This window comes from Heterodontus francisci, chromosome 1 (genome assembly GCF_036365525.1).
Source record: "Heterodontus francisci isolate sHetFra1 chromosome 1, sHetFra1.hap1, whole genome shotgun sequence".
Taxonomy (NCBI): domain Eukaryota; kingdom Metazoa; phylum Chordata; class Chondrichthyes; order Heterodontiformes; family Heterodontidae; genus Heterodontus; species Heterodontus francisci.
In genome coordinates, this window is record NC_090371.1 from 139,246,490 (window position 1) to 139,264,779 (window position 18,290).

The 18,290-nt window shown below is 49.5% G+C and overlaps 1 protein-coding gene across 1 annotated transcript; it reads left to right on the top strand.

Moving 5' to 3' along the window:
- The first annotated feature begins 1,702 nt into the window (after positions 1-1,702).
- Positions 1,703-18,080, top strand: LOC137368666 (uncharacterized protein DKFZp434B061-like). The gene is made up of 7 exons (XM_068028843.1): positions 1,703-1,908; positions 2,141-2,864; positions 3,612-3,742; positions 5,604-6,068; positions 6,168-6,540; positions 8,339-8,410; positions 18,015-18,080. Exons 1-7 carry the CDS (start codon positions 1,703-1,705, stop codon positions 18,078-18,080), a joined length of 2,037 nt encoding a protein of 678 aa, XP_067884944.1.
- Positions 18,081-18,290: the final 210 nt, after the last annotated feature.

Sequence of the window (18,290 nt, forward strand, 5' to 3'; positions counted from 1 at the left end):
CTGGTCGGCACAGACTCGGTGGGCCGAAGGGCCTGTTTCAGTGCTGTATCTCTAAATAAATAAAATAAAACAAATAAATAAATAAATGTCCAGAAATGGGTAGCTACTTCTTCTGGAACTGATGGCAGAAAATGTGGCTCGCACAAAAATGAGCAGCAATCTCCATTACGGATCATTGTCCCATATCCCTTCTCAGCCCAACATCAAGGGCCCATCGCTTCACCAACATGGCGGGCGGTTCACTTCCTGCCCATCATATCAGGAGGGTTGGGGGTGGGAGACTGAGATCAGGAGGGTTGGGGTTGGAGGATGGAAATCGGGAGGGATGGTGTGGGAGGCCCTTGACCTCTGCCCTATCACACACCTTCGCTTTTGTTCTTCTTCCCCACTCCCACCTTTCACTTGCTCAAAGCCTATTACATTTCTAACTTTTGCCAGTTCTGATGAAAGGTCACAGACCTGAAACGTTAACTCTGCTTCCCTCTGCACAGATGCTGCCAGACCTGCTGAGTATTTCCAGAACTTTCTGTTTTTATTTCAGATTTCCAGCATCCACAGTATTTTGCTTTTATAAAAGTTTTGCTAAAGTTGGACAGGGTGTTGGTGAGACTGCATCGAGAGTACTGTGTACAGTTTTGGTTTCCTTACTTAAGAAAGGAGGAAATTGCATTCGAGGAAGTTGAGAAGGTTCACTCGACCGATTCCTGAGATGAAGGGGTTATCTTCTGAGGAAAGGTTGGACAGGTTGGGCATGTATCCATTGGAGTTTAGAAGAATGAGAAGTGATCTTATTGAAACGTATCAGATCCTAAGGGTGGATGCTGAGAGGATGTTTCACCCTGTGGGGGAGTCTAGAACTAGGGAACACAATTTAAAAATTAGAGGTCTCCCATTTAAGACGGAGATGACGAGAAATGTTTTCTCCATTAGTCATTAGTCTGTGGAATTCTCTTCCCCAGAGAGCAGTGGAGGCAGGGTCATTGAATTTATTTAAGCTGAGTTAGATTTTTGATTGACAAGGAAGTCAAGGTTTGGAGGGGCAGCCAGAAGTTCAGGCCACAATCAGATCAACCTTAATCTTATTTAATGGCAGAGCAGGCTCGAGGGGCTGAATGGCCTACTGCTGCTCCTAATTCTTGTGTTCTTGTGAATACATGGCCTGCCACAGTTCAAGCAGGCAGACACCTGCACCTTTTTATGGGCAATTAGAGATGGGCAATAAATGTTGGCTTAACCAGCGACACCCAAATCCCATGAACAAATGAAAAAAAACTCCTGATCTTTCAGCAGTGTTGTGAAACCGCTGAAAATGTAAAGGCTGGTAATTAGCTCCAGCAAATTATATCTTAGTAGCTCTATCCATGAGGTGCATTCTGGAACTTGGTTAAGTCCTGGGATGTATCCTTCAAATCTATAGTATATCACTCCAGCGATAGCCCTGAATCCGACGACCCTTTCGGCCTGACTGTCAGGGTCGGTCCGGTAGCGCACATAGTCACCAGCCCTCTTGAACAGGTCATCTCCTTGATACAGCGGTGGGCTGCTGCCTGGGAGACACCACACATGTCCCCACTGGATCCCTGGAAAGATCCACAGAGGTTTAGTGCCATGGTGTTCTTCAGGGCCACTGACATAGGTCACAACTTATCCTGCAGCATAAGTCGTTGACGGCCTCCCTAGAGAGCTGTGGTCTTTGCTGAAAATGCTGCTTGGACATTTGGAGGTAACTGATTCGAGTCCGGTACACTCTCTGGCGCAGGTGGGCCCTTCATGGCATGGCCGGCTGTTGTTGCTGTCAGTGTGGAGTTGCACGGACAGGCACAGCTGCGGTGTGGCCCTTTCTCCATCAGAGGCACCGCATCAGACCACAGGGGTCCAAAAAGACAGGGTGTATGAGACCCAGGTCAGGTAATAAGTAGGCTCCAGAGTCCTATCCTAGCAGAGACGAACCTGCCTTGGCAGCTTTCCGTTTGCTACGTCTTTTGGCAAACTCGCTAATGGTCCTCAGTGCCCACCCTTGCTGATAGCTGACCCTCTCAACCAGCAGTATGGACACCGGCCCCTCTTACCCAGCATTATGGGCGCACGATACTGCCATCCAATAGGTATGGGCACCCAGTACCAAGCCCCCCCCTTGCAGACCACCTGAGACCCAGCCCACCCAGCACTGCCACCCGAGACCCAGCCCACTCAGAACTGCCACCCTAGACCCAGCCCACCCAGCACTGCCACCCAAGACCCAGCCCACCCAGCACTGCCACCCGAGACCCAGCCCACCCAGCACTGCCACCCGAGACCCAGCCCACCCGGCACTGTCACCCGAGACCCAGCCCACCCAGCACTGCCACCCAAGACCCAGCCCACCCAGCAATGCCACCCAAGGCCCAGCCCACCCAGCACTGCCACCCGAGACCCAGCCCACCCAGCACTGCCACCCGAGACCCAGCCCACCCAGCACTGCCACCCTAGACCCAGCCCACCTGGCACTGCCACCCGAAACCCAGCCCACCCAGCACTGCCACCCAAGACCCAGCCCACCTGGCACTGCCACCAGAGACATAGCCCACCCAGCACTGCCACCCGAGACCCAGCCCACCTGGCACTGCCACCCAAGACCCAGCCCACCTGGCACTGCCACCCAAGACCCAGACCACCCTGCACTGTCACCCAAGACCCAGCCCACCCGGCACTCACCCAAGACCCAGCCCACTCAGAACTGCCACCCTAGACCCAGTCCACCTGGCACTGCCCCCCAAGACCCAGCCCACCCAGCACTGCCACCCGAGACCCAGCCCACCTGGCACTGCCCCCCAAGACCCAGCCCACCTGGTACTGCCACGCGAGACCACGCCTACCTATGCAGAGTACACAGCACTGCAGTCCGACAATGGCCTCTGCTCCCTGGTCTTCCCCTATGCTGCCTTCCCGTCATGACACTGAGGAATCACCTCGATGCTACCAGCTTTCAATGGCCAGGATCCAAAGGCAAGGGAGGGCCATCCGCCGTCCACTTAATTCCAAGCCCACCATTTAATTGTGATCAATTACAAGCTGATGTATTAAAACTAACTGTTCTGCAATTTAAATTGCACTCACTTCATGTCAGGGTGACAATGCCACCTTGGTGTTTTCCTGCTGCTGACTAAATCTGGCACAAGCGTCAGGATGTGGCGTTTCTAGGCCGACTCATCCAACGCTATTCTCTGGCCTCCCCACAGTTCCATTCCCGCTCCAAACAGCCTCATTAAATTCAGCCCCTGTTGTGCAAAGCTTTTCTTTCTAATTTCAAGTTTCTGCCCAATCATGTTCCACCAATAAAATGCTCTCCTCAGAAATGAGCAGTTGCAGCAGGTCCCCACACAATAACCTCACTTCCCCCAATATCTTGCAGGATACTTGTTGCAAAAGAATTCCAGCAATGCAGGATGACAGGCATTGGTGTGACACTGGTCTGACCCTGTCCCCAATCTTGGGGAAGTGTATCTTTAGACTATGAGGGGCACGGACTTTGGAATCCTAAAGTTGGCACCGTATTGCTCAGACAAGGGGAGGCACAGGCTGGCCAGGCCGAAGATTTAAACTTCAGGAGAATTTTCACTTCCTGATTATAGATTAATGGGTTTGAATCAAAGAGTAAACCATCCCCTGGAATCGACGCTATGAGGCCCACTTTCAGCCCAGAGCTGATGCCTGCTCTCAGCAGTGTTCACTCAGGAATGGCAGGAATGCCTCGACCTGGGATGTCAGGGGCATGGACAGAAGAAGCATTCACACCCTCAGATTGGAATTTGCTTGAGCTTTATTTAATTGAGCAGAACTCCAGTAGATCAAGGATCTGCCTCAAATCCCACATGCTCCACCCCAGAAATCCACCTTATGAGGGAATGGATTTTCTAACCTGTGAGGAACAATTTTAACCTAACCTGCCTGTCAGAAAACTGACGAGAGTGGATTCAATGCTCCTTTTACAGATCCCCTGATTTTACTTTCCATTGAAGCAATGGAGAGCAATTCTGGGCAGGTGTAAAACCAGCAATCCAGCCCTGGTATAAAGACGCTCACCTGGCGGGCAGGAGGAATTACTACACTCACGTTTTCTCTTTCCCAAGCGAGTGAAAATAGTGGAGAATTTAGGTCTTTCGGGACTGACATGAGGAGAAATTTCTTCACTCAAAGGGTTACGAATCTTTGGAACTTTACCCCAGAGGGTTGTGGATGCTCAGTCGTTGAGTATATTCAAGACAGAGGTCGATAGGTTTTTGGGTCTGAAGGGAATCGATGGATATGGGGATAGCGCGGGAAGATGGAGTTGAAGTAGATGATCAGCCATGACCTTAGCGAACAGCGGAGCAGGCTCGAAGTAAATTGGGGCTATATTCTCTGGAGTTTAGAAGAATGAGAGGCGATCTAATTGAGACATACAAGATTCTGAAAGGGCTTGATAGGGTAGACACTGAGAGATTGATCCCACTGGTCAGGGAATCTAGAACACGGGGACACAGTCTCAGGATAAGGGGCCAATCATTTAGGACTGAGATGAGGAGAAATTTCTTCACTCAAAGGGTTGTGAATCTTTGGAATTCTCTACCCCAGAGGCTTGTGGATGCTCCATCATTGAATACATTTAAGGCTGGGATAGATAGATCTTTGGTCTCGCAGAGAATCAAGGGATATGGGGAGCAGGCAGGAAAGTGGAATTGAAGCCCAATATCAGCCCTGATTGTATTGAATGGCGGAGCAGGCTCGATGGGCCATATGGTCTACTTCTGCTCTTATTTCTTGTGTTCTTGTGTTCTTGAAGGGCCAAATTGTCCACACCCGCTCTTACTTCTTATATTATGTTGTTAGAAATCAATAGCTGCAGCTGAGCTCCATGAATTGATTTCACCACCCAAATGTCTTGTAGGATAATTGATGGTATTCATTTCCCTAGTCTGTAGGTTTCAGCAGCCAAGCATGACTCAGCCCAGCAGAGTTCGGCACGGCACCCCCTGACTCAGCCCAGCACAGCACAGCACCCCCTGACTCAGCCCAGCACAGCACCCACTGACTCAGCACAGCACAGCACCCACTGACTCAGCACAACACAGCACAGCACAGAAACCATTGGCTCAGCTCAGCAGAGTACAGTACCCCCTGACTCAGCTCAGCAGAGTACAGCACCCCCTGACTCAGCCCAGCATAGCACAGCACCCCCTGACTCAGGCCAGCAGAGTACAACACAGCACCCATTGACTCAGCCCAGCACAGCACAGCACCCACTAGCTCAGCCCAGCAGAGTACAGCACCCCCTGACTCAGCTCAGCAGAGTACAGCATCCCCTGGCTCAGCCCAGCGTATCACAGCACCCACTAGCTCAGCCCAGCAGAGTAAAGCACCCACTGACAGCCCAGCACAGCCCAGCACCCCCTGACTCAGCCCAGCAGAGTACAGCACAGCACCCACTGACACAGCCCAGCAGAGCACAGCATGCACTAGATCAGCCCAGCAGAGTACAGCACCCCCTGACTCAGCCCAGCAGAGTACATAACCCACTGACTCAGCCCAGCTGAGCACAGCATGCACTAGATCAGCCCAGCATAGCACAGCACCCCCTGACTCAGGCCAGCAGAGTACAGCACAGCACCCACTGACACAGCCCAGCAGAGCACAGCATGCACTAGATCAGCCCAGCAGCGTACAGCACCCCCTGACTCAGCCCAGCAGAGTACAGCACCCCCTGACTCAGCCCAGCAGAGTACAGCACCCCCTGACTCAGCCCAGCAGAGTACAGCACCCCCTGACTCAGCCCAGCAGCGTACAGCACCCCCTGACTCAGCCCAGCAGAGTACAGCACCCCCTGACTCAGCCCAGCAGAGTACAGCACCCCCTGACTCAGCCCAGCAGAGTACAGCACCCCCTGACTCAGCCCAGCAGAGTACAGCACCCCCTGACTCAGCCCAGCAGAGTACAGCACCCCCTGACTCAGCCCAGCAGCGTACAGCACCCCCTGACTCAGCCCAGCAGAGTACAGCACCCCTGACTCAGCTCAGCAGAGTACAGCACAACCTAACTCAGCACAGCACCCAGTAGCTCAGCCCAGCAGAGTACAGCACCCCCTGACTCAGCTCAGCAGAGTACAGCACCCCCTGACTCAGCCCAGCAGAGTACAGCACAACCTAACTCAGCACAGCACCCAGTAGCTCAGCTCAGCAGCGTACAGCACCCCCTGACTCAGCTCAGCAGAGTACAGCACCCCCTGACTCAGCCCAGCAGAGTACAGCACCCCCTGACTCAGCCCAGCAGAGTACAGCACCCCTGACTCAGCTCAGCAGAGTACAGCACAATCTAACTCAGCACAGCACAGCACCCAGTAGCTCAGCCCAGCAGCGTACAGCACCCCCTGACTCAGCTCAGCAGAGTACAGCACCCCCTGACTCAGCCCAGCAGAGTACAGCACCCCCTGACTCAGCCCAGCAGAGTACAGCACAACCTAACTCAGCACAGCACCCAGTAGCTCAGCCCAGCAGCGTACAGCACCCCTTGACTCAGCCCAGTAGAGTACAGCACAGCACCCACTGACTCAGCCCAGCAGAGTACAGCACCCCCTGACTCAGCCCAGCAGAGCACAGCATGCACTAGCTCAGCCCAGCAGAGTACAGCACCCCTGACTCAGCCCAGCAGAGTACAGCACAGCACCCACTGACTCAGCCCAGCAGAGTACAGCACCCCCTGACTCAGCCCAGCAGAGTACAGCACAGCACCCACTGACTGAGCACAACATGCACTAGCTCAGCCCAGCAGCATACAGCACCCCCTGACTCAGCCCAGCACAACACAGCACCCATTAGCTCAGCCCAGCAGAGTACAGCACAGCACCCCCTGACTCAGCCCAGCAGCGTACAGCACAGCACCCACTGACTCAGCCCAGCAGAGTACAGCACCCATTGACTCAGCCCAGCAGGGTACAGCACAGCACCCACTGACTGAGCACAACATGCACTAGCTCAGCCCAGCAACAAACAGCACCCCCTGATTCAGCCCAGCACAGCACAGCACCCACTAGCTCAGCCCAGCAGACTACAGCACCCCCTGACTCAGCCCAGCCCAGCACAGCACCCCCTGACTCAGCCCAGCAGCGTACAGCACCCCCTGACTCAGCCCAGCAGAGTACAGTACAGCACCCGCTGACTCAGCCCAGCAGCGTACAGCACCCCTGACTCAGCCCAGCAGAGTTCAGTACAGCACCCGCTGACTCAGCCCAGCAGAGTACAGCACAGCACCCACTGACTCAGCCCCGCACAGCACCCAGTAGCTCAGCCCAGCAGCATACAGCACCCCCTGACTCAGCCCAGCAGAGTACAGCATAGCACCCACTGACTCAGCCCAGCACAGCACAGCACCTACTGACTCAGCCCAGCACAGTACAGCACCCACTGACTCAGCCCAGCAGAGTACAGCATAGCACCCACTGACTCAGCCCAGCACAGCACAGCACCCACTGACTCAGCCCAGCACAGCACAGCACCCCCTGACTCAGCCCAGCAGAGCACAGCACCCACTAGCTCAGCTCAGCAGAGTACAGCACCCACTAACTAAGCCAGCAGAGTACAGCACACCTGACTCAGCACAGCACAGCACCCCCTGACACAGCCCAGCAGTTAACACGGGTAGAGGACTTAGCTGGACAATCACTCACTCAATGACAGGGCACACCTACCAACTCCCGCATTTAAGTTTAGAAATATCACTGCATTAAAAACAAAATAATAATTGTACATTTGATTGTGTAATTTCTGTGGTTTAACTCAGAAAAGAAGGTTGAAATAAAAACAAGAAATGCTGGAAATACTCAGCAGGTCTGGCAGCATCTGTGGAGGGAGAAGCAGAGTTAACGTTTCGGGTCAGTGACCCTTTATCAGAACTGGAAAATATTAGAAATGTAGAAGGTTATAAGCAAATAAAGCGGAGGTGGGGAAAGAGATAACAAATGGGAAGGTGTTGAATGGAAAAGATCACAGAGAATAACTGACCAGAAGGTCATGGAGCAAAGGCAAATGGTATGTTAATGGTGTGCTGAAAGACAAAGTGCTAGTACAGAGAGGGTGTTAATTGACAGAAAAATTAACAGCCCTGGTCCCAAGTACAAACATGAAAAAAGAAACAGTGGGTAGGCACAGTAGAAATAAAGAAAGTTGAAGCCCATGTGATTAAAGAGACAGTGGCAGTGTGCATATCAAATTGGCCAAGAGACAGAAAGCAGAGAGCAGGGGTTAACAGTTGTATTTCAAACTGGAGGGAAGTACAGTGGTGTTCCCCAGGGGTCCCTATTAGGACCCTTACTCTTTTTCATCTATAGATTAATGACCAGGACATGGTTATAAAGGACGTAATATCAAAGTTGGCAAATGATACGGAACTTGGAAATGTAGTAAACAATGAGGAGGACAGTAGTTACTTCAGGAGGACATAGACTGGTAAAATGGGCAGACACATGGTAGATGCAATGCAGAGAAATGTGAAGTGATGCATTTTGGAAGGAAAAATGTGTACATTTTAAAAGGACGTGCAGGAGCTGAGAGACATAGAAACTTAGAATGTTTATGGCACAGAAAGAGGCCACTTGGCCCATCGTATCTGTGCCGGCCAAATCACGTTCTAATCCCACCTTCCAGCATTTGGTTCATTGCCCTGCAGATTACGGCACTTACTGCATATCCAGACTTCTTTTGAATGTGTTGAGGGTTTCTGCCTCAACTACCCATTCAGGCAGTGAATTCCAGACCCCCACTACCCTCTGGGTGAAAAGACTTTTCCTCATCTCCCCTCTAATCTTTCTACCAATCACTTTAAATCTATGCCCCCTCATCACTGACCTCTCTGCTAAAGTGAATAGGCCCTTCGCCTCCACTCTATCCAGCCCCCTCAAAATTTTGTACATTTCAATCAGATCTCCCCTGTTCCAAGAAGAGCAACGCCAGCCTATCCAATCTTTCCTCAATTCTGCATTTTTCCAGTCCCAGCAACATCTTTGTAAATCTCCTCTGTACCCTCTCTAGTGCAATTACATCCTTTCTGTAATGAGGTGACCAGAACTGCACACAGTTCTCAAGTCATGGCCTAAACAATGAGTTATATAGTTCCAGCATAACCTCCCTGCTGTTATATTCTATACCTCGGCTAATAAAGGAAAGGACTCCATATGCCTTCTTCGCCACCTTATCGACCTGTTCTGCAACCTTCAGGGATCTGTGGACATTTATTCCAAGGTCCCTCACTTCCTCTATACCTCTCAGTATTTTTCCATTAATCGTGTATTCCTTTGCCTTGTTTGACCTCCCAAAATGCATCACCTCACAGTTCTCTGAGTTGAATTCCATTTGCCACTTTACTGCCCCTCTGACCAGACCATCAATATCTTCCTGCAGCCTACAGCTATCTACCTCGCTATCAACCACATGGCCAATCTTTGTGTTTTTATTTTATTCATTCATGGGATGTAGGAGTTGCTGGCCAGGCCAGCATTTATTGCCCATCCTTAATTGCCCTTGAGAAGGTGGTGGTGAGCTGCCTTCTTGAACTGCTGCAGTCCATGTGGGGTAGGTACACCCACAGTGTTGTTAGGAAGGGAGTTCCAGGATTTTGACCCAGCGACAGTGAAGGAACGGCGATATAGTTCCAAGTCAGGATGGTGTGTGACTTGGAGGGGAACTTGCAGGTGGTGGTGTTCCCATGTATTTGCTGCCCTTGTCCTTCTAGTTGGTAGAGGTCACGGGTTTGGAAGGTGCTGTCTAAGGAGCCTTGGTGCATTGCTGCAGTGCATCTTGTAGACGGTACACACTGCTGCCACTGTGCGTTGGTGGTGGAGGGAGTGAATGTTTGTGGATGGGGTGCCAATTAAGCCGGCTGCTTTGTCCTGGATGGTGTCGAGCTTCTTGAGTGTTGTTGGAGCTGCACCCATCCAGGCAAGTGGAGAGTATTCCATCACACTCCTGACTTGTGCCTTGTAGATGGTGGACAGACTTTGGGGAGTCAGGAGGTGAGTTACTCGCCTCAGGATTCCTAGCCTCTGACCTGCTCTTGTAGCCACAGTATTTAGATGGCTATTCCAGTTCAGTTTCTGGTCAATGGTAGCCCCTAGGATGTTGATAGTTGGGGATTCAGCGATGGTAATGCCGTTGAATGTCAAGGGGAGATGGTTAGATTCTCTCTTGTCGGAGATGGTCATTGCCTGACACTTATGTGGCGCGAATGTTACTTGCCACTTATCAGTCAGCCCAAGCCTGGATATTGTCCAGGTCTTGCTGCATTTCTACACAGACTGCTTCAGTATCTGAGGAGTCACGAATGGTGCTGAATATTGTGCAATCATCAGCGAACATCCCCACTTCTGACCTTATGATTGAAGGAAGGTCATTGATGAAGCAGCTGAAGATGGTTAGGCCTAGGACGCTACCCTGAGGAACTCCTGCAGTGATGTCCTGGAGCTCAGATGACTGACCTCCAACAACCACAACCATCTTCCTTTGTGCTAGATATGACTCCAGCCAGCGGAGGGTTTTCCTCCTGATTCCCATTGACCTCAGTTTTGCTAGGGCTCCTTGATGCCATACTTGGTCAAATGCTGCCTTGATGTCAAGGGCAGTCACTCTCACCTCACCTCTTGAGTTCAGCTCTTTTGTCCATGTTTGAACCAAGGCTGTAATGAGGTCAGGAGCTGTGTGGCCCTGGTGGAACACAAACTGAGCGTCACTGAGCAGGTTATTGCTAATCAAGTGCCGCTTGATAGCACTGTTGATGACACCTTCCATCACTTTACTGATGTTTGAGAGTAGGCTGTTGGGGCGGTAGTTGGCCGGGTTGGACTTGTCCTGCTTTTTGTGTAGAGGACATACCTGGGCAATTTTCCACATTGCAGGGTAGATGCCAGTGTTGTAGCTGTACTGGAACAGCTTGGCTTGGGGTGCGGCAAGTTCTGGAGCATAGGTCTTCAGTACTATTGCCGGAATACTGTCAAGGCCCATAGCTTTTGCAGTATCCAATGCCTTCAGTCATTTCTTGATATCACGCAGAGTGAATCGAATTAGCTGAAGTCTGGCATCTGTGATGCTGGGGACTTCAGGAGGAGGCCGAGATGGATCATCAACTCGGCACCTCTGGCTGAAGATTGTTGCAAATGCTTCAGACTTATCTTTCGCACTGATGTGCTGGGCTCCCCCGTCATTGAGGATGGGGATATTTGTGGAGCCACCTCCTCCAGTTAGTTGTTTAATTGTCCACCACCATTCATGGCTGGATGTGGCAGGACTGCAGAGCTTCGATCTGATCCGTTGGTTATGGGATCGCTTAGCTCTGTCTAGTGCATGCTGCTTACGCAGTTTGGCATGCAAGTAATCCTGGGTTGTAGCTTCACCAGGTTGACACCTCATTTGGCATGCCCTCCTGCACTCTTCATTGAACCAGGGTTGGTCTCCTGGCTTAAAAGCAAAATACTGCGGATGCTGGAAATCTGAAACAAAAACAAGAAATGCTGGAGTCACTCAGCAGGTCTGGCAGCATCTGTGGAAAGAGAAGCAGAGTTAACGTTTCGGGTCAGTGACCCTTCTTCGGAACTGACAAATATTAGAAAAGTCACAGATTATAAACAAGTGAGGTGGGGGTGGGGCAAGAGATAACAAAGGAGAAGGTGCAGATTGGACCAGGCCACATAGCTGACCAAAAGGTCACGGAGCAAAGGCAAACAATATGTTAATGGTGTGTTGAAAGACAAAGCATTAGTAAAGATTAGGTGTGAATACACTGAATATTGAACAGCAGCAAGTGCAAACCTGAAGAAAAACAACCTGAAAAAAACAGTGGGTAAGCAAACTGAACAAACTAAGATGAAATGAAATAAATGCAAAAAAAGATTGTAAAAAAATGTAAAAAGGAATGTAAAAAAAAAGGAAGAAAAAATAACTAAAAATGAAAGTAAAATGGGGGGCTGTCATGCTCTGAAATTATTGAACTCAATGTTCAGTCCGGCAGGCTGTAGTGTGCCTAATCGGTAGATGAGATGCTGTTCCTCGAGCTTGCGTTGATGTTCACTGGAACACTGCAGCAATCCCAGGACAGAGATGTGAGCATGAGAGCAGGGGGGAGTGTTGAAATGGCAAGCAACCGGAAGCTCAGGGTCCTGCTTGCGGACTGAGCGGAGATGTTCCGCAAAGCGGTCACCCAGTCTGCGCTTGGTCTCCCCAATGTAGAGGAGACCACACTGTGAGCAGCGAATACAGTATACTACATTGAAAGAAGTACAAGTAAATCGCTGCTTCACCTGAAAGGAGTGTTTGGGGCCTGGGATAGTGAGGAGAGAGGAGGTAAATGGGCAGGTATTACACCTCCTGCGATTGCAGGGGAAGGTGCCCTGGGACGGGGACGAGGTGGTGGGGGTAATGGAGGAGTGGACCAGGGTGTCGCGGAGAGAACGATCCCTTCGGAATGCTGACAGGGGAAGGGAGGGGAAGATGCGACTGGTAGTGGCATCACGCTGGAGGTGGCGAAAATGGCGGAGGATGATCCTTTGGATATGGAGGCTGGTGGGATGAAAAGTGAGGACAAGGGGAACCCTGTCACGGTTCTGGGAGGGAGGGGAAGGGGTGAGGGTAGAGGTGCAGGGAATGGGTCAGACACGGTTGAGGGCCCTGTCAACCACAGTGGGGGGAAATCCTCGGTTGAGGAAAAAGGAGGTCATATCAGAAGCACCGTCATGGAAGGTAGCATCATCAGAGCAGATGCGTCGGAGACGGAGAAACTGGGAGAATGGAATGGAGTCCTTACAGGAGGTAGGGTGTGAAGAAGTGTAGTCGAGGTAGCTGTGGGAGTCGGTGGGCTTATAATGGATATTGGTAGACAACCTATCCCCAGAGATGGAGACAGAGAAGTCGAGGAAGGGAAGGGAAGTGTCAGAGATGGACCATGTAAAGGTGAGAGAAGGGTGGAAATTGGAAGCAAAGTTGATAAAGTTTTCTAGTTCGGGGCGGGAGCAGGAAACGGCACCGATACAGTCATCAATGTACCGGAAAAAGAGTTTTTTCTCTTTTTCCAGTACATTGATGACTGTATTGGTGCCGTTTCCTGCTCCCGCCCCGAACTAGAAAACTTTATCAACTTTGCTTCCAATTTCCACCCTTCTCTCACCTTTACATGGTCCATCTCTGACACTTCCCTTCCCTTCCTCGACTTCTCTGTCTCCATCTCTGGGGATAGGTTGTCTACCAATATCCATTATAAGCCCACCGACTCCCACAGCTACCTCGACTACACTTCTTCACACCCTACCTCCTGTAAGGACTCCATTCCATTCTCCCAGTTTCTCCGTCTCCGACGCATCTGCTCTGATGATGCTACCTTCCATGACGGTGCTTCTGATATGACCTCCTTTTTCCTCAACCGAGGATTTCCCCCCACTGTGGTTGACAGGGCCCTCAACCGTGTCCGACCCATTCCCCGCACCTCTACCCTCACCCCTTCCCCTCCCTCCCAGAACCGTGACAGGGTTCCCCTTGTCCTCACTTTTCATCCCACCAGCCTCCATATCCAAAGGATCATCCTCCGCCATTTTCGCCACCTCCAGCGTGATGCCACTACCAGTCGCATCTTCCCCTCCCTTCCCCTGTCAGCATTCCGAAGGGATCGTTCCCTCCGCGACACCCTGGTCCACTCCTCCATTACCCCCACCACCTCGTCCCCGTCCCAGGGCACCTTCCCCTGCAATCGCAGGAGGTGTAATACCTGCCCATTTACCTCCTCTCTCCTCACTATCCCAGGCCCCAAACACTCCTTTCAGGTGAAGCAGCGATTTACTTGTACTTCTTTCAATGTAGTATACTGTATTCGCTGCTCACAGTGTGGTCTCCTCTACATTGGGGAGACCAAGCGCAGACTGGGTGACCGCTTTGCGGAACATCTCCGCTCAGTCCGCAAGCAGGACCCTGAGCTTCCGGTTGCTTGCCATTTCAACACTCCCCCCTGCTCTCATGCTCACATCTCTGTCCTGGGATTGCTGCAGTGTTCCAGTGAACATCAATGCAAGCTCGAGGAACAGCATCTCATCTACCGATTAGGCACACTACAGCCTGCCGGACTGAACATTGAGTTCAATAATTTCAGAGCATGACAGCCCCCCATTTTACTTTCATTTTTAGTTATTTTTTCTTCCTTTTTTTTTACATTCCTTTTTACATTTTTTACAATCTTTTTTTGCATTTATTTCATTTCATCTTAGTTTGTTCAGTTTGCTTACCCACTGTTTTTTTCAGGTTGTTTTTCTTCAGGTTTGCACTTGCTGCTGTTCAATATTCAGTGTATTCACACCTAATCTTTACTAATGCTTTGTCTTTCAACACACCATTAACATATTGTTTGCCTTTGCTCCGTGACGTTTTGGTCAGCTATGTGGCCTGGTCCAATCTGCACCTTCTCCTTTGTTATCTCTTGCCCCACCCCCACCTCACTTGTTTATAATCTGTGACTTTTCTAATATTTGTCAGTTCCGAAGAAGGGTCACTGACCCGAAACGTTAACTCTGCTTCTCTTTCCACAGATGCTGCCAGACCTGCTGAGTGACTCCAGCATTTCTTGTTTTGGTCTCCTGGCTTGATGGTAATGGTCGAGTGGGGGATATGCTGGGCCATGAGGTTACAGATTGTGGTTGAGTACAATTCTACTGCTGCTGATGGCTCACAGCGCCTCATGGATGCCAAGTTTTGCATTGCTAGATCTGTTTGAAATCTATCCCATTTAGCACGGTGATAGTGCCACACAACATGATGGACGGTATCCTCAATGTGAAGGCGGGACTTTGTCTCCACAAGGAGTGTGCGGTGGTCACTCCTACCAATACTGTCATGGACAGAAGCATCTGCAGCAGGCAGATTGGTGAGGACGAGGTCAAGTATGTTCTTCCCTCGTTTTGGATCCCCCACCACCTGCCACAGACCCAGTCTAGCAGCTATGTCCTTTAGGACTCACCCAGCTCGGTCAGTAGTGGTGCTACCGAGCCACTCTTGGTGATGGACATTGAAGTCCCCCACCCAGAGTACACCCAGTGTCATCTGCAAACTTCTTGATCATGCCCCCACATTTACATCCAAGTCGTTAATATATACCACAAAAAGCAGGAGACCCAGTACTGAGCCCTGCAGAACGCCACTGGAAACAGCCCTCGAGTTGCAAAAACACCCGTCAACAATTACCCTTTGTTTCCTGCCATTGATCCAACTTTGTATCCACCGTGCTAGATTTCCCTGGATCCCATGGTATTTTAGTTCTTTTAATCAATCTGCCATGTAGAACCTTGTCAAAAGCCTTGCTAAAATCCATGTAGACCACATCAACTACACTACCCTCATCTGCCTTGTTACTTCTTCAAACAATTTGATCAAGTTGATCAGACAAGATTTTCCCTGAACAAATCCTTGCTGACTATCCTTGATTAATCTGTGCCTTTCTAAGTGTCAATTTATCCTGTCTCTCAGAATTGATTCCAATAATTTGCCCACTACTGAGGTTAGACTGACTGGCCTGTAATTATTCCATCTATCCCTGCTCACCTTTTAAACAGAGGTACAACGTTAACAATTCTCCAATCCTCCGGCACCACACCTGTATCCAGTGAGGACTGGAAAATGATGGTCAGACCTTTCGCTATTTCCTCTCTTGCCTGGGGTACATTTCATCCGGCCCTGGTGATTTCTATAGGCATATAGATAGTAAAATGTGGTAAAAGGAGTGGGTCCGATTAGGGACCAGAAAGGGTATTTACGCATGGAGGCAGAGGGCATAGCTGAGGTATTAGATGAATACTTTGCATCTGTCTTTACTAAGGAAGAAGATGCAACCCAGGCAATGTTGAAAGAGGAGGTAAGTCAGACACTAGAGAGGTTTAAAATTGATTAAGAGGAAGTTAGGCTGTCTGTATTTAAAGTGGATAAAACACCAGGGCCAGATGAGATGCATCTAAGGATACTGAGGGAAGTGAGGGTGGAAATCGCAGAGGCACAGGCCATAATTTTTCAGTCTTCCTTAGACTCAGGTGTGGTGCCAGAGGACTGGAGAATTGCGAATGTTACACCCTTTTCAACAAAGGGTGTAAAGATAATCCCAGCAACTACAGGCCAGTCAGTTTATATTTGGTGGTGGGAAAACCTCTAGAAAAAATAATTAGGGACAAAATCAATCGTCACAGGGACAAATGCAAGTTAATTAAAGAAAGCCAGCATGAATTTCTTAAGAAAAAATCATGTTTAACAAACTTGCTGGAGTTTTTTGAGGAGGTAACAGAGAGGGTTGATGAGGGCAATACTGTTGATGTGGTGTACATGGACTTTCAAAAGGCATTTAATACAGTGCCACTCAACACACTTGTGAGCAAACATGTATCTCATGGAATAAAAGGGACGGTAGCAACATGGATACGAAATTGGCTGAGTGACGGGAAACAAAGAGTAGTGATTAATGGTTGTTTTTCGGGCTGGAGGAAGGTTTGTAGTGGAGTCCCCCAGGGGTCAGTGTTGGGACCCTTGCTTTTCCTGATATATATTAATGAACTAGACCTGGTTATATAGGGCACAATTTCAAAGTTTGCAGATGATACGAAACTTGGAAGCATTGTGAACTGTGAGGAGGATAGTGTAGAACTTCAAAAGGACATAGACAAGTTGGTGAAATGGGCAGACAGGTAGCAGATGAAGTTCAATGCCGAGAAATGTGAAGTGATTCATTTTGGTAGGAAGAACATGGAGAGACAATATAGAATAAAGGGTACAATTCTAAAGGGGGTGCAGGAGCAGAGGGACTTAGGTGTATATGTGCATAAGTCATTGAAGGTGGCAGGACAGGTTGAGAGAGTGGTTAATAAAGCATACAGTATCCTGGGCTTTATCAATAGGGGCAAAGAGTACAAGAGCAAGGAAGTTATGTTGAACTTGCATAAGACACCAGGTCAGCCTCGGCTGGAGTATTGCGTCCAATTTTGGGCGCCACACTTGAGGAAAGACGTGAGGGCATTGGAAAGAGTACAGAAAAGATTCATGAGAATGGTTCCAGGGATGAGAAATTTCAGTTATGAAAATAGTTTGGAGAAGTTAGGACTGTTTTCCTTGGCGAAGAGAAGGCTGAGAGGTGATTTGATCGAGGTATTCAACATCATGAGGGGTCTGGACAGAGTAGATAGAGAGAAACTGTTCCCACTCGTGAAAGAATCGAGAGCGAGAGGGCACAGATTTAAAGTATTTGGTAAGAGAAGCAAAAGAGACATGAGGAAAAACTTTTTCACGCAGCGAGTGGTTAAGATCTGGAATGTACTGCCTGAGAACGTGATGGAGGCAGGTTCAACTGAAGCATTCAAAAGGGAATTAGATAGTTATATGAAAAGGAAGAATGTGCAGGGAGCAGGCAGGGGAATGGAACTGAGGGAATTTTTCTTTCAGAAAGCTGGTGGGGACACGATGGGCTGAATGGCCTCCATCTGCACTGTAACAATTCTGTGATTCTGTGATTTATCAACTTTCAAGGATACTAATCACATTAATACGCCCTTTCTCCCTATGTTGACCACATCCAATACTTCACACCCCTCTTTCTTAACTACAATATCTGCATCATCCCCCTCTTTTGTGAAGGCAGACGCAAAGTATTCATTAAGAACAATACCAACATCTTCTGTTCCCTACACATAGGCTACCTTTTTGGTCTTTTATGCTCCCTACTCTTTCCTTAGTTATCCTCTTACTCTTAATGTATTGCTAAAACATCTTTGGGTTCACTTTGATTTTGCTTGTTAATATTCTTTCATGCCCTCTCTTTGCTTTCCTAATCTCCTTTGTGATATCACCCCTCCATTTCCTATACTCCTCAGCTTTCTGTAATATTGAGTTCTCTATGTTGGGCATAAGCTTTCCTTTTCTGCCTTACAGACCTGTGGGGGTCTGTACACAAATCACTGAAGGTGGCATAACAACTTGATAAAACTATGCATGCCTTTACTTTAACAGGTTTTCTACTTTTATCTCGTGGATTCACGGGGCTCAGGAATTCTCAGGAAAAATGAGGCAAGATAAGTGCTGTTACAACACTGTTTGTGGACCAGGAGAAGCAGGAGTGTTTCCTCCAGCTGTAACAAGCTTACTGCTGTAACCCCTGCAAACTCCAATTCCTCCTACGATCTTCAACCTCCACCCTGTGATATTCAACCTCCGGCCCCGAGCCCCGTAACCTCCGGCCCCCAGACCCTGTGACCTCCGGCCCCTAGCCCCTGTGAAATCCGACAA

Excerpts from the sequence above, each read along its gene's own strand:
- LOC137368666 (XM_068028843.1), top strand. The coding sequence starts at position 1,703 with ATGCTGCTTGGACATTTGGAGGTAACTGATTCGAGTCCGGTACACTCT. Across the intron at positions 3,743-5,603 it reads GGAATGCCTCGACCTGGGAT|GCCAGCAGAGTACAGCACAG; the intron begins GTCAGGGGCATG and ends CCCCTGACTCAG. Across the intron at positions 6,541-8,338 it reads CCTTGACTCAGCCCAGTAGA|ATTAATGACCAGGACATGGT; the intron begins GTACAGCACAGC and ends TTTCATCTATAG.